This window comes from Sorex fumeus, unplaced genomic scaffold, assembly GCF_029834395.1.
Source record: "Sorex fumeus unplaced genomic scaffold, SorFum_2.1 ptg000045l, whole genome shotgun sequence".
Taxonomy (NCBI): domain Eukaryota; kingdom Metazoa; phylum Chordata; class Mammalia; order Eulipotyphla; family Soricidae; genus Sorex; species Sorex fumeus.
This window is the reverse complement of record NW_026606102.1, coordinates 5,488,950-5,516,137: the sequence shown is the minus strand read 5'-3', so window position 1 is coordinate 5,516,137 and position 27,188 is coordinate 5,488,950. Positions and strand designations below refer to the sequence as shown.

Sequence of the window (27,188 nt, the reverse complement as noted above, 5' to 3'; positions counted from 1 at the left end):
TCTAATGATTTGCCATCTTTCAACCTGCATTTAGATAGTGTTTCTCAGCCTGGGATGTGGCCAGTGGTAGAGGTCTTGCCTTGCAGGTTTGAGGTCTGCAGTCTCAGTACCATGCACTCCATGGGTGGATGGGTAGATAGATGGGTGGATGGGTGGATGGATGGTTGGGTAGATAGATGTATGGGTGGATGGATGGGTGGGTGGATAGATGGATCGATAGGTGGATAGGTGGATGGATAAATGGATGGATGGATGGATGGATGGATGGATGGATGGATGGATGGATGAATGGATAGGTGGATGGGTCGTTGGATGGGGTGGATGGATGGGTGGATGGATGGTTGGATGGGTAGATGAATGGATGGGTGGATGGATGGGTGGGTGGGTGGATGGATGGGTAGATGGTGGATGGTTGGATAGGTGGGTGGATGGATGGATGGATGTGTGGATGAGTGGATAGATGGGTAGATGGATGGATTGGTGGATGGATGGATGGATGGATGGGTGGATGGATGGATGGATGGGTGGATGGATGAAGTGCTTCCCTTCAATAGATGAAGCTTGTACTTAGCACTTACTGACTAAGACTTAACCAGTTGATTTGAGTCCTCACTGTACTGCTTTGTTTCACCCTTTTGTGCTTTGGCTACAGCATTTAATTTTCCTTGGCCTTTGTTTCCTTCTCTGTAGAGTAGGGCTGGTATTGGCAGCCAGCTCCTGGTGGTGTGAAGATAAATAAGTTCAGAGGAGCAGGATTCCTAAAAGATGCCCAGCAGTGTAAGAGCTCAGTCAGCGTTCACAGTTGTTATCACAGACGATGGACAGGGCCCTTACCCATGGTGTATGTAGAGGAAGACAATCAACAGAATTCAGTTTCTAGTTAGCACATTGTAGGGGGGAGGCAGTGTAGCACATAAACCACAAATAAGTCAAAGTCTCCTCGCTCTCATGAAATATAGTTTTAGCCGGGAAGATGGACGAAATTATTTCAGTAGAATATTAAGTGTGATATGGTGGAAAAAATGCAAAGGCATGTGATACCATCTAACAGAAGGACTGACTTACTCCAGGATGGTAAAGGAAAGTGCATCATGACAAATGAGAGTAGAGAAGTTCTGTTTTAGGCTGAGAGCAACTTCCCAAAGTGGGTGATATTGCTGCTACAGCACCCATCTAGCTGCCTTGGGCGACGGGGGGGGGGGGGGGGGGGGGGAATTTTTTCTGTTTGTTCCCTTAATACCTTGGCACCAGCAGGGTGGTTTGTATTCATTTAGCCACATCTGAGTGTGAGCCACTGGGGGTGCATGCTGGTGTCAACCTGTTAAAGAAGGTAAAAGTTCACTGAGTGAGTTTTTTGGCTTTGTTTTGTTTTGTTTTGTTTTCTGAAAGGGTGAGAGGCCAGTGTGGGTTTTGGTTAGGGAAGCTCTGATTTGGAGCGTCCACAGAGGAGGAAGAGCCGAGGCGGCTATGAATGTCTCCAGGGGGAAAAGTTGGAGCTGACTGGTCAGAAGTGGTGTTGGGTATGGGGGAGGGGCAGTAGGGGGCCAGGAAATCACTCCTGGCAGATGGAATGGCCTGTAGGGTGTCAGGAAATATGCCAAAACATTTCTAGTTCTCACTTGTGGGGTCACTGGGATGGGGCGGAGGGAGGCAGACAGCAGAGGTGGGTGTGGAGATGAGACTGAATTGATAGCTCTGAAGGAATTTCTTCTCCCAGCAAGGAGGCCTGGGTGCTGATGAGAGGGTCCCCCACACATTTGAAGTACCAAGGGACTGTGATGCTGTTTGCAGGGAGAGATGATGTGTTACATCTCTACAAAGAGCTGTTGGGTGGCAGGCAGACCCCTGGGAGACTAGCAGTTGATGAGGCAAGAAACAAGGACAAGCTGAACCATAGTGATGGCAGTGGAAAGAGAGAAGATGGACTCTGTCAGGAGTGCTCTCCCTGCCCCCCAGTGGGCACACCTGTGCTGGTGAAGGCATGAAGGAGCAAGCCTGAAACCGGGGGTGTGTGGGCAGAATGCAGTCCTGGACTTCCGAGACTCTGAAATTGCCCATGTTTATAACACGCAGCATTAGATTTTAAGGTGCCTGTCAAGATGGCAGACTGGGGCTGGTGCGGGGGTGAGGGTGGGAGAGGGAACTTGGGAACATGACTTGAGGAAGTTGACACTGGTGACAGGGCTGGTGATGGAACAAATGTATGTCAAAATCTAACAGTGAATAACTTTGTAATTCATGGTGCTTTATCAAAATAAAATTTGGGGGAAAAAATATCCAGTGTGAACAGCATATTTGAAGTCCTCAAAAATCTTTCTCTTGAATGCTCTTCGCGCTGATGTTATTTTCTTTATTTTCCTTCTTTCTTCCTTTCCTTTTCTTTTTTCTTCCTTTTTTTCCCCTTTTTTGAGCCACACCCAGCAGTGCCCTGGGGGCTACTCTTGGTTTTGTGTTCAGGAGTTGTTCCTTTTGGTGTTTAGAAGACCCTGCCTGGACCAAGGCTCGGACCTCGGTCTCCCATTGGCTAAACACATGCTCCAGCCAATGGGGCTATCCAGCCCCAGGTGGAGTGATTTCATTCTTTCCTGATGCAAAGATGTTCAATGGGTTGCCTCAGGATTTCATAGCTAAAAGGTGCAGGATTCAGTTTACCTTGGGATTCTGATGAAACTTGACTGTTACAAGGTCTCTAGGGAGTAATGTTCATAAATAGTTGAGTTGAAGCAAACATTCTCTTAGGGCATATGTTTGCTTGTCTGTTTCACAGAGAGGGGAAAATCCTTCAAAGGAATTGATCTTGCTTTTCCAAAGGGTGCTTCTTATAATCTGGGATTAGTCTTTACTGCCCTCTGTTGATGCATCTAAGACTTCTTGATTCTTGGCTAGTGTTCCTTGCAGTGTTATTTACCAGGACAAGAAAAAACGAGAGGTTTAAGAATTATGGTAGGGCATGGAGAGATAGTACAACAGGTGGGATACTTTCCTGGCACACTGTGAGCCTGGGTTTGATCCCCGGCATCCCATATAGGCCCTGAGCATCACCAGGAATGATCCCTGAGTGCAGAGGCAGGAATAAGCCCTGAACACAGTCGGATATGTGGCCCAAACATTAAAAAAAATTTTCTTTGTTGTTTTAAAGAATTATGATAAAGGGGGTGTATGATAAAGTGACTTAGAACCGTCTTGTACATGTGGGTTATGCATTTGACCCCAGTGCTAGACCAGGGGTCTCCACTCCATGACTAAGGTGGCAGCTTCCCCAGCACTGCAACTGAGAGTGTGTGAGCACTGCAGCTAGAGGGTGTGACCTCCAGTTGTGGTACCAACGGGAAAGGGAAGGAAAAGGGGAAAGTGATGATAGGAAGTGATAAAAACCGATAGAGACTTTAAAAGCCTGTGTGGGATGGCGGAGTTGAGCAGAGCTCTTGACAAATGTCTGCGTAGCGTTTTGTTCGATGTAACATGGGCATAACAGTGAGGAAGACATTTTCAGAAAACAGACTCTTCTGACTAGAGGCAGCAAAGTCTCAGAAATTGCTACTGCCACGGAAGGCCGTAGTTGCAGGAGTTTGTTTTCTTCCTCTTTTCCCCCTCATAGGACCACTTCTGTGCTCAGTGGCCAGAAAGGACTGTTCCTCATTAAAGCAACTTCCTTCCACTGCATGGGAAAGTGCAGCCTGAAAATTTATCAGAGAAAAATGAAGGAGTGATTGTGCATCCTGGGACAGTATCAGGATGGGTGGGAAGGGTGGGGTGGGGGGGGGGCAGGAGGAAACTTCTTAAGTGATAAAGAAGCTGCCCTTGGGTTCCCTCCTGCAGGAAAAGGGGGTGATGAATCAGGGTTCCGAGAAACCGCAGCGTCTGAGCCTGGTTGAATCGTCATGAGTCCACACACCTGGTGCTAGTTTGGAGCCTCTGCTCGGGCGCAAACTGCACCGTGCGTTAAGAAGGTGCTCACCGTGACTGTGTCGTGGCAAGGGAAATCGATTCATCTCTCCACTTCCCTTACTTCCTGTTTCATCTTCCTCTGACATGTTTCTAATTAGAATTTCAACCGGGTTACATTTGGAGAAGCCAGCTCACCTCTTGTCGTCCCTTTGGAGAAGTTGCAGCCACAATTCCCTCCACACCGTGGAGTGAAATCCTTTATTAGCTCCCAGTGTATTTTTAACTGTTCTCATAGAAAGTTGAGCAATTTTTTTTTATAAACAGGAAATAATGCTAGCTGCTTTCTGTGCATTTCACGAGGGAATGGGCTATTGTGTACCTTCCATGTCCCCCCTCCCCCCGATAAAAAGAAGCCTTTCATCAAAAACTGACATCCTAAATGAAGGGCATAATTGTACAGCTTATTTATTAGCATGTCAAACTTAAAATGTAATGGTTTCATATTTCAGAATGAACCGTGTGTTGTGATTCATGGTCGTCGGTGACAAAATAGACAGCTCTTTCCTATTACTGCCCCAGTTGCGGGCTCACATGCCACCGTGCCTTTTTTTTTTTTCTAATTATTATTCTTTTCTCTTCCGATGCAATAGCTCCCTCTACTTGAAAATATTGGTGCATATAGTTTAATTCTGTGTATTTTATTAATGAGTTTCCATGAGAGTCATTTTACTTTTTCAGTTCTCTTCATAAATATGTGGTGTTATAGTTGGGAGCATTTAAGAAATTTACTGGTGGGGCGAAGGGGGGGGGGTCGTGTAAGGGTGTGGTGATGCAGAGAATTATCCTGAATTTCTTGACTGGGGAAGTAGGAAAGCAAAGATAGCAAAGGAAGGTGAAATAAATTATGCTTAATGGCATTTTTCAAGGAAGTACTGTGCGGCCTTTGATGGGTTCAATGTGGTATATTTGCTTGAAATTCTGGTCAGTACTTAAAATGAGCCTTGAGTTTTTTATACACAGAAGTGTAGAAAACTAGATCAAAAATTTCAAAAGAGCTAATAGATACTTCAGACATATCCTGGAACTCGGCAGATTTGCACTTTGCTTGTTGCAAAATTGGGCTTTGAACTCCCAACATAGTGCTTTTCCTCTAGTAGTAAGAGAACTAGTAGTAAAGGAATCCCTCCCTCCTGCATTTTTTGTGCAATAGGATGTGCCAACTGAAACAATAGAAGCAACACAGGCAAATCAAAACAAATGCTGCTGTGGTTGTGATTCAGTTCTTTTGTTTCCCTGGCTAGGTGAGGTTAGTGGTTAGTCTCGAGACCGCCACCAGCTGAACAAACGAAGGTAGTATGCTAGACCAGCATTTTCAACCTTTTTGTACCTACAGACCAGCGCCTGTCCTGCATGTGGGTCCTCCGATCACAGTTAAAACCAAGGCAGTGGACCAGTGGCTTTCAGCCTTTCTGCATCTGCAGACTGGCACTAATCTTTGGAGCGGTGGTTGAAGACCACTGGACTAACGACGCATCCTCCATGAGAATCTCTTTCTTCTCCACGTACAAATCTTTTGTTTCCAAATTCATCTATTGCTTTGGTGTGGAGCAAGTGGTAACGAGATGGGACTTACAGCATGGTTGAACCCTGGTTGTCCTGGTGATGCCTTCCCAGTTGGGTGATCTTGCCAAGTCCTCTTGGCTTTCTGAATCTCATACTCCACACCTGCAAAGTTCGACTATAAGTCTATCCATGCCTTGTGAGAGGAACTGGTTGATTCAATGATTGTCAAGCACTTAGAATCTTTGTATCATGTGCTCGATTAAAAACTTTTAAACGTGATAGTCATCATGTCACTCAGAAAAGAAAAGAAAAGAAAAGAAAAGAAAAGAAAAGAAAAGAAAAGAAAAGGAAAGAAAAGGAAAGGAAAGGAAAGGGGAAAAGTGATAGTGGGATTACAAATTAGTTTTTACCAAACAATTGAATTCATTGAATGCTGGTGTTATTTTTGATGCTTCATGGAAAGAAACACTGGACTTTCTCAGTGAGTGAGAAGAGATTGCCCGTTGCACTCATTTTCTTTTTTTCTTTCTTTTTGCAATGCCAGAGATCCAAAACAGCGCCCCACATATCAGAGGCATGCACTTTATCACAGAGCCACACCCATATCACATTTTTTATGTGTTGGAATAGTGGTCACATTGGGACAACTATACCTTGTCTTAATCTTATTATTTTTGCTTATTATAGCTTATTTTTTAAATGTTAAAATTTATTTTAATGTACAAAAAAGCTACAACTATTAATACAATTCTAGAGTTGAAATTGTTTAGATAAAAGCAAGATCCAATATTAAAATCAATAGGTATAAAAAAACAAATTTGGGAGGACTCTTTGGGTCACAACCAGTGGTGTTCAGAAGTTACGCCTGGCTCTTTACTCAGGAGGCAGTGCTTGGGGGGTACCATATGGGATGTCTGGGATTGAACTTGTGTCATCTTCATGTAAGGAGAACATCCAATCTGCTGTACTATTGCTCTAGCCTTAACTCAATTTAAAAAAAAATATTTTTGCCCTTTGGGTCACACCCAGCAAGGCTCAGGGGTTACTCACTGGCTCTGCACTCAGAAATTATCCTGGCGGTGCCCGGGAGACCACATGGGATGCTGGGAATCGAACCTGGGTTGGTCGCGTGCAAGGCAAATGCCCTACCCGCTGTGCTATTGCTCCAGCCCCTAACTCAATTTTTTAAATGTAAAAATTGTTATACTTCAGTGCTGGGTTGTTAAGTTCTTGTCAAAGAATTTACTGAGCTCCTGTTGCTAGTTGAGCCTTTTGTGTTAATGTTTTGTTTGTTGAGTTTAGTTGACTTCTATGTTACTGTTACTTTTAACTTCTGTGGATATTTTATGGTTTCTGTGTCTTCTTTTTTATGTGATTTAACAAAAGGTTTCTATCCTGGTGGAATGTGTAAGGCTAGAGGATTTGTTCCCACAGGACAATGACCTTAGAGCTCCCTTTGCCCAGAAGTCCAAAAATAGTAGATGAGCTCATCTTAGATTGATAGATAACCATGTTAAAGGTGTCAGAGAAACTTGCCCACCAGTTCTCAGAGCTTTTGTGGTTGAACAAAATACATCACCAAGTAGTTTTTGATTTTTATTTTCTGTTTTCATTATGTATGGATTGAGCACTCAGACATTCAGTTGACATTGTTAAGGGTATGTCTTCACCAAGAAGCTCGCTGATATTCGTGCAAATGTGTAGTAGCAGATCTTAGACACATGAAGCAAGACCTCACATGAAGTGAATTAGAGGAGAGAAAAGAGACTGACACAGAATGATCTGTGTCAATTGTGGGATATAAAGAAACATAATAGGGGAATAACGAATACCAAAGAGAATGGAAACAAAGAACATGAGAACGGCATACAGTAGGAAACAGGCCTCCTGAGGGGCGTGGGGACAGGACAGGGAAGGGGCAATGACTGTGGAAGAGAGAAGTGTTCAACTGGGAGGAAGACGTGGTGCTGAAAGGCGTAAAGTGTTAGGTATGAAGCCCTATCAGCAATAGTGCTGTAAATAAACCACAATGCAAATACTTATATTAAGAAGGAAAAAGGCGCCTCTCCTAGAAATTGATTAGTGGGTGGGAGGCAGCTGGGGTTCCAGAGGGGCATTGATGGAGGGCAGTGGATACTGGTGAAGGAATCAGTGTGGAAACATTATAGGCCTGAAACCTAATCAGGAATAACTGTGTAACTTCATGGTGCTTCAGTACAGATAAATAAATGTAGCACTGTAGCACTGTCCTCCCGTTGTTCATCGATTTGCTTGAGCGGGCCCAGTAACATCTCCATCGTGAGACTTGTTGTTACTGTGTTTGGCATATCGAATACATCACAGGTAGCTTGCCAGGCTTTGCTATGCGGGCGAGATACTCTCGGTAGCTTGCTGGGCTCTCCTAGAAGGGTGGAGGAATCGAACCCAGGTTGGCTGTGCTGGCCGCGTGCAAGGCAAACACCCTACCACCATGCATCAAATAAATAAATGAAGTGTTTTGAAAAGATTAGTCCATGAACACGAGCAACCCTAAGATGTGTGTGGTTCCAGGATGCTGACTCCTCTTTCTTTGTTTGGTCCCCAGGACCCCTTGGACCCTACAAAGTCAGTGATCGTGATCCGCTCCCTGGTGGCAGATGGTGTCGCAGAAAGAAGTGGGGCATTGTTACCCGGGGACCGCCTGGTGTCAGTCAATGACCACTATTTGGACAACACCCCACTTGCAGAAGCCGTGGAAGTGTTGAAGGCTGTGCCACTGGGCACCGTGCACCTTGGCATCTGTAAACCTTTAGTGGTAAGTTGAAGTTTGGAGCCACGGTATAGGAAGCCAGAACAGGGCCATTGTCAAGACTGTGGGTTTTGGAGGTACAGACAGACACCTCGTCTCATTGCCCTGTTCTATTGCTATTCCGTATGTGTGTCCTTAGACATGTTTCTTAAGACCCTTCCTTTGCAGAATCAGAAAAAAAAAAGTGTCAACCTCATAGTTGTTTGGAGAATAAAGATGATTTATATTTATTAGATGCTTTTGTTTTTATATAAGTTTATAAGGTACAGCTCCATTCTTAAAGGATTATCGTGAAGATTAAGATGAGACAAAGCATATCAAATAATGACTATAGATTGATGTCTCAGTAGGACTTGATCAGTAGTAGCTGCTATGACATGAGACGGGACTTGAGCTTATAAGGCCCAGGCGAGGTAGATGTAGCTTTTCTGATGAAGAGCAACTGCCCTGCACCATGATGGAACATTTTAAATATGACCCAGATGATATTTATATATTTCCTAATGATGAAATTCAGAACCTGCTACCCCCAAAATACACTTTCTTGTCATATTGATTACTTTGGATTCATTTCTGAAGAAGCAGCAGGTGCAAAAGAACACAGTGACACTGATTTGTCTTTAGAAGCTGTAGATGAGGCCCATGTGAAAGAGCCTGTCCATGACAGAAGGTGGAAAGTGCCTGATGCCAGGGATAGGGGATATAGAGTCGAAGAACTGCATGAACAAACTTCGTCACTTTCCCCCCCTAATCTACAACCCCAGTCTTTCTTCTTCTTAATTCCTCTTTGTTTAAAAAAAAGTGATAAAAAATTAAATAGGGGTCAGAGAGATAATAGAGCAGGTAGGGCATTTGCCTTGCGTGTGACCATCCCAGATTGGATTCTTAGTACCCCTGAGCCCATCAGGAGTGACCCGTAAGTACAGAGCTAGGAGTAAGCCCTGGGCACCCCCAGGTGTGACCCCCAAACAAGCAACCACAACAAAGCTTCAAACTTCCACTTTCAAGATAAATAAGTACTAGAGATATATTATAAGTAAAGTAAAGTAAAGGCCCTCCCGTTGATCATCGATTTGCTCGAGCGGGCCCAGTAACGTCTCCATTGGAGACTTTGTTGTTACTGTGTTTGGCATATCGTATACGTCACAGGGAGCTTGCCAGACTCTGCCGTGTGGGCGAGATACTCTCGGTAGCTTGCCGGGCTCTCCGAGAGGGGCGGAGGAATTGAACTTGGGTCGGCCATGTTGGCTGCGTGCAAGGCAAACGCCCTACTGCTGTGCTGTCGCTCTAGCCCCAGAGATATATTATATAGTGACTAAAAATAAACACTGACTACAAATATAAAAACTGCTTTGTGTATTTGAAAGTTGTGGTAATAACTTATTGTAGGAATATACATAAGCTGCAGTAATCATTTTGTCACATATAAATATATCAAATCATTATGTTGTAGATCTAAAATGAGTATGTTATAGTTCCACTGTATTTCAATTTTTTAAAGTTTCAGTTTTGACAGCAATATTTTTTCCACTGTGCTTAAATAAAAATAATTCTGTTTTCAGGAAGATGATAAAGAGGAAGAATGTCATTATATTTTGCCTTCAAACAATAATGAAGACAAAACTGAAGTTTCAGGAACAACTCAGGATATAAGTTCATCTTTAATACTTGAAGCACCCAAGGTATTTAGTAAATTGCTCTTTGAATGCTTTTCTGTGACCTGCAGTTTATATAAAGTAGACAATAAAGTTTGTTGCCTCTCTCAGCTAAATATGAATTCTCTGATCCTCCTCCCATTATTTATTTATAAGTGAGATCTTTTCTGTCTTATATCCCATTGCATCCATAAATGGCATGGCCAGATGGATGGCATTTTCAAGGAATAAGGGTGACTTTATTTTTATATCACTAATATATTTTTAAAGATTAAAGTGTTGGACCATAGTAGTACTATGATGGGTAAGGCATTTGCCTTGCATGTTACCAGTGCGGGTTTAATCTTGGGCACCACATATGGGCCTCTGAGCACCACCAGGAGTGATCCGTGAGCAGAGAGCCAGGAGTAATCCCTGACCCCAAACCAAATGAAACAAAACTCAAACAAAGATAATTAGATGGATCTGCTGACTAATAAAATGTAGAAGTTTAAAGCATGTTTTATTAATTTCTTCCTGCTGTACATTTTTACTGTAGATGAAAAGAATGTATTTCTTTGTGATGGAAACTCAACATAGTTTCTTTTTGTGGGTGGCACTCCCAGTGGTGCTCAGGGACCAATCCCAGTGGTGCTCAAGGGATCTGAGCCCCAGGAAAAGCATACTCCAACCCTCTGAGCCGTCTCCACAGCCCCCGAAGATCATACTGAAAAGTATTTAGTTGAGAGATATTCCCATACCTTAGTTTATAGGAAATGATTTTTTTTAAACAGCAGGTAGCCATTATTTCTTTGGAGTTACTTAAGGTGGGATTTCCCTAAGTAATCATTTGAAGTGGGTCTATATTTACTGATCACTTTTTTTTTTTAAGTGATCGATCACTTCTTATTTAAGATGCATAAGTTAAATTTATTCAGTTCAGCAACATAACAAAATTCTCTTTCTTTCTGATTGAGAATGCCCCAGTGGTTAATATATATTGACTCTTTTGGAATAGTTTGGAATAGCCTTGAGCAGGTTCCTGCTTCTTTGTGTTTTCCCTTTGCTGGGGGGAGGGTCACCTGAAAAAGCGCTTTCTCCTCCTTGCCAGAGGAGACCTGTGTGTGGTAAACTGTGTAGTGATGCTGGGTGACTTCTTGTACAGCGTGTACTTTCAGACAGGTATCCTTAAAGCCATTTCTGCCACTTCCACTTACAGGAATTTAGAGATGAGCCCCATTTTGAAGAAGAGCTTGTGGATGAGCCCTGTCTTCGTTTGGGGAAATCTTTCCAGTCTCGGCAAAATGAGATAGACCACAGCCCAGAGGCCTGGGAGATGGATGAATTCTTGACTCCCCACCTGCAGGAACTGGGGGAAGAAAGGGAAATGCTCGTCGATGAAGAATACGAGCTCTATCAGGATTGTTTGCAGTCCATGGAGATGTATCCCTCGCCACACATGCCCGGGACCGCTCCTCTCCCCACCGGGAGGGAACCCCACTATGGCACCCAGTGGGTACAGGAGAGCGAATCCCCCGAGCTGCAGGAAGCAAGACCCTCGATGAGCCTCTATCCCCAGGAAGTGCGGCAGTATGGCTACAGCCCTGAGCACATGGTAAGGGGGGGGCAGCGGTCTGCCCTTTCCTTCCCTTCCATCTCTAGCCTTGCGCCCAGGTCCAGCAACTTGCAAGAAGTAACTGATGCCTCGGAAAGGCTCTTTTCCTCATGAATCACTTTCCCCCTGCACCACCCATCTCTGCTGCCAGACTGTGAACCCACCTCTCCACCTCGTTACAAGCTTCTCCTTAGAATCAAGAGGTTGCGGTGGTTTTGCTCTTACAGTGGTTTCTGCCTTCCTTTTAGAGTGCTATTTTTTTTTCTATAATTATCCACTTCAAGGAAGAGTTCCTTTGCCAGTTGTGATTTTTTTTTTGTAATTCCCCCAGGGAGTCGTTACTCTGTATTTCTCACATAGTGCATTTGTCAGGAGGAATCAAGACAGAATTAGTTAAAGATATATTGTTTATATCTTGCTCATCCACATTTTCCCTCTGTGTTTCCATGTGATGCTAAATAGTAAGTCACTGAACTCTAGGAAATTAGCCTTGACATATGCAATACTGCTTCTTTACAGCTGGGCAGGAAAACATTCGATTTTAATAGGCTTGCCCTGACTATTTAATGACCAATAAATGGTGTGTGTGTGTGTGTGTGTGTGTGTGTGTGTGTGTGTGTGTAAAATTAGAGTGATGTGCACACATGTATACACACAGACACAGAGAGAGAGAGAGAGAGAGAGAGAGAGAGAGAGAGAGAAAGTTAACCATTTACCAGCTGTAATCTTTCACAAGGGTCACTTTTTAATGCTTTATTTTTGTTTACCTATTTGCTGCCCCAAATTAACTGGCAAGCAAATGACATGTGATTGACTTTCTAGAAACATTTTTATTTATTTTGCTTATTGGGTCACACCTGGCGAAGTTCAGGGGTTACTCCTGGCCCTATGGGATGCTGGGAATCGAACCCTGTTGGCCCCGTGCAAGGCAAACACCAGACCTGCTGTGCTCTCACTACAGCCCCTAGAAACATTTTTCAAAAGGCCTTGTGAGTGGCTCGGGTGCAGGCAGGGCTCCCTCCCGCCCCCCCTGAGGCCAGCAGCATCCTGGCAGTGGAGTGAACCCCAGTCCTCATTTGCTCCTGGCCTGCCTTTCCTCCTCCCGGCTCTGCCATTGCAGAGCAAAGCACCGTCTCCTTGGGGCTGGATAGCCTCCTGGAGGGCTCCGGGCAGATGTGGTGGGATGGTGCGGGGCCTGCGAGGATAGCCTGGAAGAGCGTGAAGGCGACCAGAGCCCAGGATGCTGCCCTTGACATTGGTGCTTCCTGTCTTTGTTCAGTCTCTGCCCACCACAACCCCCTTGCTGCTGTTTTATCTTTAACTGCTTGTTGTGGCTGCTGGCTTCCGTAAAAGAATCTTTCATTTCAGGGGATGCACACCTGCCAGTGCAGAGGGCTTATTCCTGGGTCTGTGCTCAGAATTTACTCCTGTTGATCTTGGGGACCATATGTGGAGCCTGGGATCAGACCCAGGTCAGCTTTGTGTAAGGCAAGCTCCCTACATGCTGTACTGTCTCTATGACCGATCCCCCCTTAAAACCTTTTCTATTTACCTAAATATATAAAACACCAGAAACATATTATATTAGCATATATACTTTTAAGGCTATGGACAAGTTACATACATGTTCACTATTTATTTTATAAATTAGACATTCATATTTAAAACCCTACAAATTGCTCATTTGGGACCTATTGACATTTAATGATAGGATTTTACTCAAATTCTTTCAATGCTTATTGATAGGTGTGCTGTGACCAACATCACTTTCTGCTCACTTCACCCAGCCTTGGAAACAAGCTGTCTTCCTTTCCTTCTAACTCCAGAATGAGTCATTTTTTAATCTATACTGTCAGTCAAAAATGTATCCTGTCTACAAACGCTCATTTGCATAACACGAGGCTTTTACAGACATTTCTCTCCGTAAGTTTATTTGATAATCTTCACAATGTAGCCACTTACTCCATTGTTTGCTAAAGTACTCTTAAAAGAGCTTGTTTATAGCAACATTCAATGCCTGCCATTTGAAGGACATGCACCCTGATTACCAAATCTGTGTGAAATTTCCCAGCCTTCCCCAGAGTGGCCTCTATAGGCGCTCTCAAGAGAACGTTGATTAAAATTGTTCCAGCTCTAATGTGTCTTGCCTAAACAGTACTTTATTTCCTTTAAATAATTATATGTTCTCCCTTTGTACGTTAGCTCTTTTTTTCCCATACCCCGGCAGTGATCACAGTACAAGATAAGGGGAGAAAAAAAATCTTTTCTTGCTTAGATTTTCTGGCTGGGGCCCTGGAAGTTAAGTGACAAATTGAAAGATAGCAAATTAAAGCCGAAGAAACAGGAGAAAACCAGTTTCTGAACCCGTGGCCAGCATAGAGCAGAGTCGCAGTAATGAGTAATTTCAGGAGTGCGTCAGAATCTGGACTTGTGTAGGGTCGCTGAACAGGAGGAAAGGTTTGTGCTTTCCAGGGGAAGGTTTTGGGCAAATGGAGGGAAGGTCAAGTCTACAGGGCAGTGGAGAGAAGATGAGGTGTTTCAGTCAGATTTCTCACAGAGATTTTTCTCTCCTTGCTATTTCTGAGTTGACAAGTACAGCTGCCGGTTCAAGAATCTGGTGATTCATCAGGAGAGAGAAATTTTCTGTGCCTGCTGTTTCTCAGTTGTCTTTAACCCAAAATATTCCTTATGACAAAGTCATACTTGGGAGTGGAAAAATTTGACCCCCAGTTGTACGCACGCGGGTGCCACACACACACACACACACACACACACACACACACACACACGCACACACACACACACACTGGGCTTATTTACAAAGTTTACCAAGTTGTTCATAATACAGTTGTTTCGGGCATTCAGTGTTCCAACACCAATCCCACCACCAGTGTGAACTTTCCACCAATGTCCCTAGTTTCCCATTCCACCCCCGAAACTTGCCCTCTTAGCAAGCACAAAATAATTTTATATCGCTTGTTACAACAAAACGGCAAATGGAATTATAAAACAGTTCAGTCAAAGAAAATCTGTGGAAATTTTTACCCTGTAGTGATAATATTGAAACCGTCTGAGGATTGACTGAGCTATTTGGTGCCAGTTGAGACTTCTGTATTACTGTTTTCGCTCACTGAGTTTAGTGGACTTCTGTGCAACTTTCCCATCTAATTCGCTGTGCTTCTCCTACTGGGCTGTCAGTACTGTGGCATTTGAACGTGTCCAAGAGCTGTGAACAATTCAGTGTCTTGGTGTGTCTTTGAGCTGGAGTGATAGCACAGTGGATAGGGCATTTGCCTTGCACGTGGCTGACCTGGGTTCGATTCCTCTTCCCCTCTTGGAGAGCCTGGCAAGCTACCGAGAGTATCTCGCCCGCACAACAGAGCCTGTCAAGCTCCCCGTGGCGTATTTGATATGCCAAAAACAGTAACAGCAAGTCTCACAATGGAGACGTTACTGGTGTCCACTTGAGCAAAATGATGAACAACGGGAGGACAGTGCTACAGTGCTACAAATGGTGTCTCTTTGAGATTTAGTTGTGGAGCTGTGGAGCTGGGCCATTTATATGCAGGAGGATGTGCCATATGAGTGGAACTCCTGGTTTTGGGGCAGGGCGAAGACTTGGCCCAACCCCATCTCGAGAAGGTTCCAGAGTTCTCAGCCTGGAGATGGATCTACCTGGGAGTTTCAGCACCTCTTGGAGATTAGTCCCGTCCACCTCTTATTTCTGATGGGTCAGCAGGCAGTCAGATGGGAGTGGCTGGGGTGGCAGAGATGGGGGTAGAATGGCAATGAGTTGTCTGGGAGAGATAAAACGAAGATGGAATTTATAAAAGTTACACTGTCACTAACTCTAAAGTAGCCGAGAGAGCAAGAAGGCCAGACTCCCTCTGTGGACCCTGGAACTGAGGCTGTTAAGACTCTTAACTGGTTCCATCCAGTACTGGGCCAGAGAAGACAGAAATCCCTCCCGAAAAACTAAAGGCTGTGGGGCTGGAGCAATAGCACAGTGTGTAGGGCACTTGCCTTGCATGCAGCTGAGCTAGATTCGATTCCCAGCATCCCATATGGTCCCCTGAGCACGGCCAGGAGTAATTCCTGAGTGCCTGAACCAGGAGTAACTCCTGTGTGTGTGACCCAAAGAGCAAAAAAATAAACCTAAAGGCTGTGATCAGGACCTGGAGGTCGGCCGCTGAAAGTTTCAGTTCTTCCCCTTGACAACACCCTAGCAATGGACTCTCAACTGTATAGAAAGTCCCATATGGGAGAAAACTCTAAAACTGTAAAACCAACTTTGCAATGGGCAGCAGCAAATGTCCTTCTTCTGGGGGTCACCCACATCTTAACTTGGGATGGGTAATTATTTTCATTTGTGGGGCACCCTCAGCTCTCTCCCCTCCAGAAAATCCCACCTTTTTTTCTCTTCAAGCCATTAATCTCACTTTTCTCCTAATCTCTAAATAAAACCGTTTTACTTCATCATTTGTCTCTTCCTGAAATTCCTTTCTGGGAGGGGAAAGCAACAGGCCTGTCATGAATTGTGGAAAAGCTTAGGGCTGATTTTCCTCTTCCTGCACAGAACAGTTCCTCACTCCAGCCTGAATCCCAAGGGTCCCTGAGAAAGCAAGAGACAGGGATTAATTCTCATGCTGTGTAGGTCACGTGGGACTCAAAGTGATATGACAGTTGCCAAGAGAAACTGGTGTGATGCAACATCCGTGATGCACAGGTTCTCTTGGTAGACTTTCTCAGTCCTGTCCCCCTTTCCCACAATTCCCTGGGAAACTGAGGTGACACCCCTCTTGAGGCCAATACTCTCTTACCCCCACTTCCTATCAGTTAGCTGTAGTAACCCCCTGTAGTAGTGACATGCTTCTTGTACAATGTTACAAGCCCTCAGTAATATATTTTAAAACCACACTCAAATACCTTGCAAGCATGTAATGCCCAGTGCTCTTCTATTTAGTGAGTGTTGTTCCGAAGTGTAGAGGAACTTTTTCACCCCGTCTTTGCTGTAATACTTATTTGGAGCTGTCGGTATAGTAACATTTGTGAAGTGCAAATAGTATTCAACTGCTAAAGAGTTTTTTTTTTTTTCCTCAGCCATTCTCTTACTCCATTTTAGTTGAAGGGCAAAACCATCAGGGTTTATAGACCTGGTTTTTAAAATTGTGGTAAAGTATAAAATACATTTAAAAATACCATTTGGATCATTTTACACATAGAGTCCCAGAGGCACCATGATTTGCAATGCTGTTCATGATAGGGTTTCATATATATACATCCCAACATTTCACCAGGGTTTCCTCTACCATTGGCTGTTGAGATTTTGGGAAAAAAGATTACATTTATTCATCTTTATGTACTCTTTGGATGAATATCTATACAAATCCTTGGTCCATTTAATTTTTTTTTTAATGTTTGGACTATATCTGGCAGTGCTCAAGGTCTTTGCTCAAGATCTTCTCTCTCAGTGCTCTGGGACAGGACGAATCACAGCAGTACCCAGGGGACCATGTGGTGGCAAATCCTAGGCCTTTATTTTGGTTTTGGGCCACATGTGACAGTGCTCAGCCATCACTCCTGGCATTGCTTTGGGGACCATATATTGGTGCTAAAGATTGAACTGGAGTAAGCCACATGCAAGGCAAATGCCTTAACCTTGTACTAACTTTCCAGCATAAGCCTAGGCACTTCCTAAAAGATCTGATTATTTTTAGTTAAAATTATTTACATGGAAGCAATCCTGCATTCTTAATTTTCTTTTTTTTTTTTAATATTCATACACCTTTTTTAAAATTTTTTTTTATTTATTTTTTTTAGGCTTTTTTTTTCCCCTTTATTTTATTTTATTTTTTTTTACAGTTGTAGATTTACAATTTTTTGTGCTTTGGTTTCAATTATACAATGATCAGATACCCATCCCTCCACCAGTGCCCATTTTCCACCACCATGGATAATATCCCTCCCACCCCCATCCCCCCATCCCCCCTGTCTCTGTGGCAGGGCAATCCCCTGTGTTCTCTCTCTCCTTTTGGGTGTTGTGGTCTGCAAAAGAGGCGTTGAGTGGCAAACATGTTCAGTCCATAGTCTACTTTCGACATGCATCTCCCCTCCTGGGAGGATCCTCCAAACATCCTTTATTTGGTGCTCCCTTCTCTATCTGAACTGCCCTTTCCTCTAGGATACCCGGCTGGCCTCTAAGTTATGGAGTAATCCTCCTGGTGCTGATCTCAGCTATTCTTGGGTATTAATCTCATACTTTGTTACTTTATATCCCCCAGATGAATGCAATCTTTCTATGTCTATCCCTCTCTTTCTGACTCATTTCGCTTAGCATGATACTTTCCATATTGTACCACTTGTATGTAAATTTCATGACTTCATCTTTTCTAAGAGCTACATAGTACTCCATTGTGTAGAGGTACCAAAGTTTCTTTAACCAGTCATCTGTTCTTGGGCATTCAGGTTTCTTCCAGTTTCTGGCTATTGTAAAGCATTCTTAATTTTCTTCTCTAGAAAAAGATAATTGAATTTAGGTGCTGGAGTGATAGTACTGCAGGTGAGACACTTGTTTTGAATATTCTGACCCTGGTTCTATCACCAGCACCCCATAAGCCTGAGCCCTTCCAGGAGTAAGCCCTGAGCACCGCTGGGGGTGTCCTTCCACCTCCATGCAAATTGTATTAATTTTTCCAAAGTTAAAGCCTCACTATCTGCTAAATCAAGATCTCAGGTTCAGATACCAATTTTCTTATTTCTCAGCTACTAGTCATTAATTAACTTTTTTAAATGCCCAAATGATCCAAATATTACTATAAACGATTTTCTCTCTCATAGTCTTTTATACTATTTGCTACAAAGATCTTCCTGTTATAGTCTAGGCAATTGAGTAGTCCTATATCCATTTAAAACACTAACATTTGGAGCTGAATTCTATTCTCTATAGGTTCCATTAAGTATCTGATAAAGTTGTATATTTAGTTATAATCATAATCTGGAAAAAAAGCTAGCTAGCTAGTACAGAGGGTAGGGCACTTTCCATTCATTGTAGCTAACCTAGGTTCAATTGCCCACGGCCCATATGTTCCCCCAAGTCCCACCAGGAGTGATCCCTGAGCTGAGTCAGGAGTAATCCCCAAGCACCACGGTTGTGGTCCCAACCCCCACCCAACCCCCCAGAAAACAAACAAAACATATATTCTGCCAATATTAACATAAAAGACTTTAGTGAAAATAGTGTTTTTACTTTGGAGAACCCGGCAGGCTACCGAAAGTATCCTTGCCCGCACGGCACAGTCTGGCAGGCATCCCGTGTCGTACTCAATATGCCAAATACCAGTAACAATGATAGGTCTCATTCTCCTAGCCCTGAAAGAGCATTGAATATGGCTCTTTTAAAATCTCAGGGCTAGGAAGAAGGAGACGTTGTTGGTGCCAGCTTGAGGCAATTGACGAACAACAGGATGATCGTGATTGTGATCGTGTGTTCCTGGAGTGGCAATTTGGAAAATCATAGACGGCATGTCTAAAAAAGGGGAGGAAAGTTCATTGAGTTACCAATAGTGCTATGTGAAAGCTTTAGGATTAAGAACTGAGTGCTCCCTGCAGTAGCAACACTGGGGAGGCAGAGCTGAGAAATTCACCCAGTGTTGGGGACCAACACAATTGTGCCCCAAACACGATTCAAAAGGCAGTGTGTATTGGCCACTGGTTCTGCTTAACTTGATAGATCTCTGCTTCTTCTACCACAATGAGTGTTTATTCAAATCCACTTATTTATAAAATATATTTTTTAATGAAAAAGTCGAGTGTTGGGGGGGTGGGGGAACAGGTTTGACTGGCCTCTTGTTTTGCAAATATTAAGTTTCTAGCACTGGTTACAGCTTTCCATGGGCTAAATGGTCGCTGGAGAAATCTGTCTGGTCAATCCTTTTTCCACTTTTGCTGCTTTGAGCAACATTAGAGCATTGCACATTTATCATAAGCTCCTAATGCATTTCTGGTTTTTGTCCTCTCAAGATGAAAGAAGATTTTGGCATCGATGCCCTCCCCTCCATACCTTCCACGGAAGGAAACAATCAACAAGGCAGATTTGATGATCTGGAAAATCTTCATTCATTAACTGAAAGCAGCCTGGATTTAGGTTTGTGCGTTTTACTTCTCCTAAACACAAATTACTTGATGTTGCAGTCTTTCCTTTTTGTTTTTTTGTATGTCATGAATTTCACTGTCACAATTTTATTCACTAGGGCGTTGTGAATGTGCATTGGCTTATTAATCACAGTGCTCCAGAATATCTGGAAGAATAAATGTAGCTCTTATTTCAACTGTGAACTTTCAGATTCAGCTCTCTGGAAGTGTTGCATTTTCTTTTTCTTTCCCCTCATACTTTTTATTAGCAGTCTGGATTAAAAGGAGTACCTTACACAGTATCTGAAATGTCTCTACTAATATATATTAAAATCTCTTATGCTATTAAGTGATACTGTTAGCTCATTGAATGGGGTTATTAAATATTAATAAAGAGAGGCATATTTTAAACATTTATGAAACATTTTTATAGCCATATATTACGGTCAATTTTGTAACATTAATAACTTAGTTTCCATTAAAGAATTCCGAAAGTATAGTGTCTCTCCGTGCTCCCCCAATATTGATTCTTATATATTTTTGAAGAGTTTAAAAAATAATTTTTCTTCCTCCAAAACCAAAATATCAAATATCTTTATAACAGCAAGATCCTTGGTAAGACTGACTGTTCAATTCTTCATGGTACAGGAAGTTGTTGTCATTGTTCAGGATTTACGGTGTCCTATTTTTGGGTAAAGATCCTTCTGTCTGGGCAGTTCTCATAATGTGTTGTAAGAAAGAGAGCTATAGAAACTGATAAATTCAGGATTCTGCTAAGTGCAATCGTTGATAAAGATTGAAGGCATCTCTAAACTGATAACAATTTCTGTGGAATAAAACTATTGTTTTGTTAATTTTTCATATCTAAGGCCAGAGAGCCCAATTCTTGATGAATAACTGTGACTAAGGAAAAAAAAATCTTTTCTCTAAAACTCTCCCAGTGTACTTGTTGTTGCTGTTGTTTTATTTCATTGCATTTCTTTGGCAGACTCTTCTGACTATTAAATCAGCATTTCCCAGCCTTTCATCCCACCCGGGTCTACCTCTGACCTAGCTTCCTTCCCGTGACCCCCTCTCTCCTACCCAGTGGCCATTTCCATGATTTTCACTTGGAATATCCTGGGGGTGGGGAGGGGTTGTCATATGGCTTCCAGTTAAGAAATACTCTACTAAATATTTGGAGACTTCCTTCCCAAATGAATGAGTAAAGAAATTAGTGAACCCTCTCTGTTGAATTCCTGTTGCTACTTCATAGTCACCTCAGCTCTGTTTGGGACCAGCTGCTCCTTCACAAGAGAGAACTCACCGGGGTGTTGTGGGGTGTTGAGCAGCTTTCCTGCCTTCTAGCTCTACATCCCTTTGTTCCTCTTACCCCTTTCATGAGGACAATCTTCAGACATTACCAAAATGTCCCTTCCTAGTGTCCCTGCCCTGGTATCATCTAAGTGACTCCAAAGTTACTTCCATTGCCTTGACTTCTGCTATGAGCTTCTGAGATCTGCTGTAACAAGTTACCCCTTGACTAATGGCTTGACCCACAGAAGTAAGTCCAGTCTGGTGCTGTTCTGGAGGACAGGGTCCCCACTCAAGGTGCTCCCCCAAAGTCTATAGGGAAGAGTCTGCTCTTTGCCCCTCCTGGACCCCATGGCTCCTGCATTCCTTCCTCTGACCTCAGCCTCTGTTTTCACATGACCTTCTCTTCCCACTGCTTGGTTTTAATTTTCTCTAAAGACGCACCTGTCAATGGATTTAGGGCCACTTGCATAATCCAGGGCCGTCTCAAGATACTTTGTTTAATTGCACCTGAAAAAAATTTTATTTTCCAAATAAGGTTCCATTCATAGGTTCAAAGGAATAGACACGTGGTTAGGAAACCACTATTGAACCCACAACACTGAAATGGAACATTTTGCCAAGCCCTGGGCATTTATTTTTTAAGTTTATAGCTCTGAGAATGAAGCCTGAGCTTATTTATATATCTCAGCTCTGCCTTCACTAGAAAAGTATTCATAACCTTGTGTTTTTAGGGAAAACGTTGAGAGCCTCCAGGATACTCTACAGAGGGTATGGGTTGCGTGTTAGCACTAATCTAGGGTGGACTAAGAAATGATTGATAGTCAACTCCAACTCCAGCTGAATTTATTCTCCTCAGAATCCCACTTGGCATTTTTGAGATCTCTGTCCAGCGAAGGGGAGACTGGGTCAGTTCCAGGCACCTCTCCTAATCTGTTATGTAATCTGGCAAATCTCCATGTTTCTTTAAATGTTTCAATTTTCTCACCTGTAAAATTAGGGATTTGGGTTTTCTTAGTCCTCTTTTAAATCAATAACTCTTTGACCACTCTAATAATAATAGTACACAATTTAATAATTATAATTAATAATCCACAATTTTAAATGATCAATGAACAATTAATTTAGAAAATGTTGGCTGGCTGAGTGCATTCTTTGCATGCAGGAAGCCTGGGTTCAGTCCCCAGCATAGCAGATGGTCCCCTGTGGACCAGCCATGGGACACTCCCAAGCACGGAGCCAGGAGTAGCCCCTGAATACCTCTGGGTCTGGCCTCCCCATGAAAAAGAGCCGAAGGTATAGTTTATTATTTGCATGCAGAGAGCCCAGGTTCAGTCTCTGGCATGACTTGATCCTCCGCGCATAGCCAGGAGAAAACTGCCAAGCACCGAGCAGGGAGTAATCCCTGAGCACTGCCAAGTGTGACTCAAAAAACAAAAGTTTGAAAAAAATTTACTTTGGGGCTTGGAGAGATCCTACAGAGTTAGGGGACTTGCTCTGCATGGAACCAACTCCAGTTCTGTCCCTGCACTGCATAAGGTCCCCCAGGCACTGCCAGGAGTGCATGAGCCAATAGTAAGCCCTGAGCACTACCAGGGATAGTCCCCAAGTTGTATACATACACACATACACACATGTACAAATATATGTGTATATATATAACATAATCCAAAATCATGTCTCCTCAAAGAATTTATACTCTTTCATTTCATAAAACCTATAAATTAGCATGGTAAAGGTAAAGGTAAAGGCTCTCCAGTTGATCGTCAATTTGCTCGAGCGGGCCCAGTAACATCTCCATTGGAGACTTTGTTGTTACTGTGTTTGGCGTATCGAATACTCTCGGTAGCTTGCCGGGCTCTGCCGTGCAGGCGAGATACTCTTGGTAGCTTGCCGGGCTCTCCGAGAGGGGCGGAGGAATCGAACTCGGGTCGGCCATGTTGGCCGCTTGTAAGGCGAACGCCCTACCGCTGTGCTATCGCTCCAGCCCAAATTAGCATGACAAAGAGTGAAAAGCATCAAGCTAAATTCCAATCAGCAGTGGACTTGGTGTTAACTGAGTCCAGATTATTTTAAACAGAAAGTAGTTGTGTTTGCCCCTGCCTGGATGTGTCACCAAGGAGCCATGGAAGGATTTCTCTCCAGGCTGCTAAGGGCCAGGATGCGTCCTCTCTAGCCTGCCTGCATCCTACTCTCAGCAAAGTTCCAGGAGGGCAAGACTGGGATAAAACTTTGATTATTTATTTGGGGGCCATACTGGCAGAGCTCAAGACTTCCCCCTGACTTTGTGCTCAGGGGACAATATGCGGTGCCTGGGCTCTAACCTAGTTTGGCCATATGCAAGGCATATGACCTACCAAGAAACTTCTGTTTTCACAATGTCATGTTTTCAGTGGGTCCATGTCAAAAGATCCATTTTCTACTGAGCAGTCCCCATTCTCTGCCTGCCCTCCTGCCATGCATCTACAGTACCTGTTTCCATCTGGCACAAGAAATAGTCTGCTCATTTTGTTTAACGTTCACTGGTCTTGTGCCTGGGTAAGGCCTGTCCAGAGCGGAGGCTTGTGAGTACTTGCTGAGTAACTGAAGAGGGAATAAAGCCATCTTATGTTTTCTGTGATTGGTTTGAACTCCAGACATGGTGATTGCGGATGATGGCCAAGATCCTGGTGTGCTTGCTGACCTTCCTGCTGTGGCTCGAAGAAGGGAGGAAGAAGACCTGCCTATATACCAACTCCCCAGAACACACAATGTGCCCAGGGCCTCGGCATACACAGGAATGTTGAGTTCCAGATATGCCTCTGATACATGGTATGGAGTCTTCCCCTTTTAATCATGTACGACATCTTCTATTTTTACTTCTATTAAAAATCCAGTAGGCACACGTATGGTGAGATGGTTGCAAAAAAAAAATGCAAAACAAAATTATTTTGAATGAGATTCTCCATATGGCACAGTTATTATGAGTAAGTAAGTAAGTAAGTAAAGGCCCTCCCATTGATCATCGATTTGCTCGAGCGGGCCCAGTAACGTCTCCATTGGAGACTTTGTTGTTACTGTGTCTGGCATTCTGCAAAATCACCCTTAGACCCTAGGTGCAATTGTGTTTTGGTGCTGATGTGTGCCAGATAGGTGACACAGAGGATCTGCACAGGGAAAGGGAAGGTAAGGAAGCATTTATTTATGTGCCAGAGGGGAGATAGATCAAGCGTAGATCATATATCTATCATGTAGAAGACTCTAAGTTCAACGGGGCTGGCGAGATAGCACAGCAGGTAGGGCGTTTGCCTTGCACGCGGCCGACCCGGGTTTGATTCCCAGCATCCCATATGGTCCCCTGAGCACCGCCAGGAGTGACTCCTGAGTGCAGAGCCAGGAGTAACCCCTGTGCATCGCCAGGTGTGACCCAAAAAGTGAAAAAAAAAAAAAAGAAAACTCTAAGTTCATTTCCTGGCATCACCCGTGTAAAGGGGGAGAAGCATTATTGTAACAATGCAGGCAAGAAGTACCCAGGAGTAAATTAAAGAGGGTATGCATTTAGAGTTAGAGAATTTACATAAAGGAGTCAGTGACTGATGGAATGCTAGAACTGAGAGGGAGTAACGGAGACTGACTCACACTCTTGCACTGGGACAGTGGGTGTATAAGGGACAGTGGGACCACTTATTCTCTGATTATCGGTGCATGAACAGGTTGGAAGGGAACGTGATTTTTTTTATTTGGAACATTTGGAGGGTTCAAGTACTCATGGGAAAACGAAGTGCAGTGGAGGCAATTAAACCCTGGATTTAGGGAATTCATGGGAAAGTGTATCCCTTCCTGGATAAGTGGGAGCAAGAGCAGACGTAGGTTGAGATTCCTGAACTTGTATGGTCATCCAGGGAAAGCTCAGATTATTAGAGCAAAGGACTTGGCTTAGAATCCTATCAGCATTAAGGCATGAAAAGTGGAAGAAAACAGAGACGTGAAGTGAGCACTAATGTAGGCAACTAATGAACTAGAGGTTGGCATAGAAACCAAGGAAGGAAGCAGTTTTAGCAAAAGGAGCCACAGAGGGGGTGGATCCCTGCTGTGAAAAGGTCAAGATAGATAACAGGGGACGTTTTCCCTGGGTTTCGGACACATGGATGTCACTGGGCACCACTGAAGTCTCAGTAGACTAGAATTTAGACAGTAGTGGGCTGAGAGTAGAAGGTCAAAATTAGACCTAGTTAGAACCCAGTGAAAATTCTGGTCTGGAAAAGAGGCAGAAAGAACCCTTGTTAACCAGGAGCAGGAAGTACCCTCAAGGGCAGATTGAGTCCTGCAGTACTGTAGGTGTAATAACGTGTATGTTGCCTCTCTGGGAAAGACCCCGAGAAGAAATAGTAGGTGTTAGAAAGGGGCTTGTTAAGTGACTCCCAGTGGGAACTGAGCCCACCAACCAGAATGACTAGCCTTTGTGGTTTTGTTTGGGGGCTACACCCAGCAGTGCTGGGGAAGGGGAGACTTCAGGGAATTGCGAGGTACTAGGATCAAGCCCAGAGCCCCCACATACAATACATGCACTGTGGCCCTTTGAGCTCCACAGCAACAGCAAGGGAAGTTCAAGTGCAGGTACTGTGTCTATGAGTGAAGTAGACAGTCAAAAGGCCTCCTGCCAAATCACCCAGTGTTTTCTTATCTTGTCTCATCTCCTCTCCTTGCCTTTCCTCTCTCCTAGTCTCTCCTCTTGTTCTTTCCCTCACCTCCTGCCCTCTCCACCCTCCCCTTTTCTCCCTCTTTCCCTCTCTTCTCTTGCCTTCCTGTCCCTGTCTTTGTTTTTGGCTTCTAGGGAACATTTAACCCTAAGAGTGATGGCAGACTAGTTAACTGGGCATGAGAAAGTGGGATCAGAGGAGAGGCTAGATTTTGAAATACAAGTAGGGTGGAGGGGGGGTTAGGAAAATGCTGACTCCCTTTATCTTCCTAGAGGACAGAAGGAACACCAGGATCAAATCATTACTTTTGGGGGGGTTGATTTTGGTGGGCCATATCTAGCACCGTGGCAAAAAAAAAAAAAAAACAGCAATTTGGAGAGAAGAGAGGAGGTAGAGGAAGAGGGTAGGGTGCAGTTCCTTTCTGGCAGATTCCACAGGGTATGGTGAATGGGAGTTGGGGTGAACTCGCAGAGAAGGAAGCACTCGTGATGGGGAAGCCAGAGCTGGAGGGGAGAAAAATCGAGGAAACGGCAGGGAGGGGAGATAGGTGGGATTCACAGCCTGAAGGTTTTGGCTAAGACTTTAGTTCAGAGAGCAGAATGGTAGCACAGCAGGTAGGGCTCTTGCCTTGCAGACGGCTGACTTGGCTTGGATCTCTGGTATCCCCATGCCCCGCTGAACCTAACAGAAGTGATCCCTGAATGCAGAGCTGGGAGTAAGTCCTGAGCACCTTTAGGTGTGGCCCCCAAACAAACAAAAAGTTTAATCTAGGAATCATTTGGTATTGACATCCAATGGACTTCGGACTTCTGTGCTCTCTGTTCTTGTTCCATGACCTTAAACTTTTGCTTCAAGTTTAAAATAGAACTTGGCAGGGGAGTGCGGGGGGCGGGACGCGGAGTGATAGTACAGCAGGGAGGGCTCTTGCCTTGCATGCAGTCAACCTGGGTTCGATCCCCATTATCCCATATGGTTCCCCGAGCACCGCCAAGAGTAATGCCTGAATTCAGAGTCAGGAGGAACCCCTGAGCATCACTGGGTGTGGCCCAACCCCTCCGCCAATTATATAAATTTATAATTCCTCCACCTGTCTCGGAGATCTCGGCAAGCTACGGAGAGTATCTCGCCCGCAGAGCAAAGCCTGGCAAGCTACCCATGACGTATTCGATATGCCAAACATAGTAACAAAAAGTCTCACAATGGAGACATTACTGGGCCTGCTCGAGCAAATCAATGAACAACGGGAGGACAGTGCTACAGTGCAGTGCTAAATAAAAATAGAAATTGGGGGGCAGAGAAATAGTATGGGGGTACGGTACGTGCTTTGCATGCAGATTCTCTTGGTTCAGTCTCCAGCACCACACATGATCCCTGGAGCATAAAGGTCACGGTCACAGTCCTCCCGTTGTTCATCGATTTGCATTCAGGAGTCCTGCCTCGTAGTGCTCTGGGAACACTATGGGATGTAGAGGATCAAACCCAGGTCAGCCACGGTCACGGTCACGGTCCTCCCGTTGTTCATCGATTTTCTCAAGCGGGCCCAGTAACATCTCCATCATGAGACTTGTTGTTACTGTGTTTGGCATACTGAATACGTC

General features: G+C 44.0%; 1 protein-coding gene across 2 annotated transcripts in view; it reads left to right on the top strand.

The window, feature by feature from the left end:
- The window catches only part of PATJ (PATJ crumbs cell polarity complex component), a 391,552-nt gene that overhangs the window by 107,315 nt on the left and 257,049 nt on the right, over positions 1 to 27,188 (top strand). For both annotated transcript variants that reach the window (XM_056122284.1, XM_056122283.1), the window contains exons 18-22: positions 8,036 to 8,245; positions 9,802 to 9,921; positions 11,093 to 11,488; positions 19,508 to 19,631; positions 23,548 to 23,722. In XM_056122284.1, the coding sequence (XP_055978259.1) occupies positions 8,036 to 8,245; positions 9,802 to 9,921; positions 11,093 to 11,488; positions 19,508 to 19,631; positions 23,548 to 23,722 (1,025 nt within the window). The remainder of the gene's footprint in view (positions 1 to 8,035; positions 8,246 to 9,801; positions 9,922 to 11,092; positions 11,489 to 19,507; positions 19,632 to 23,547; positions 23,723 to 27,188) is intronic.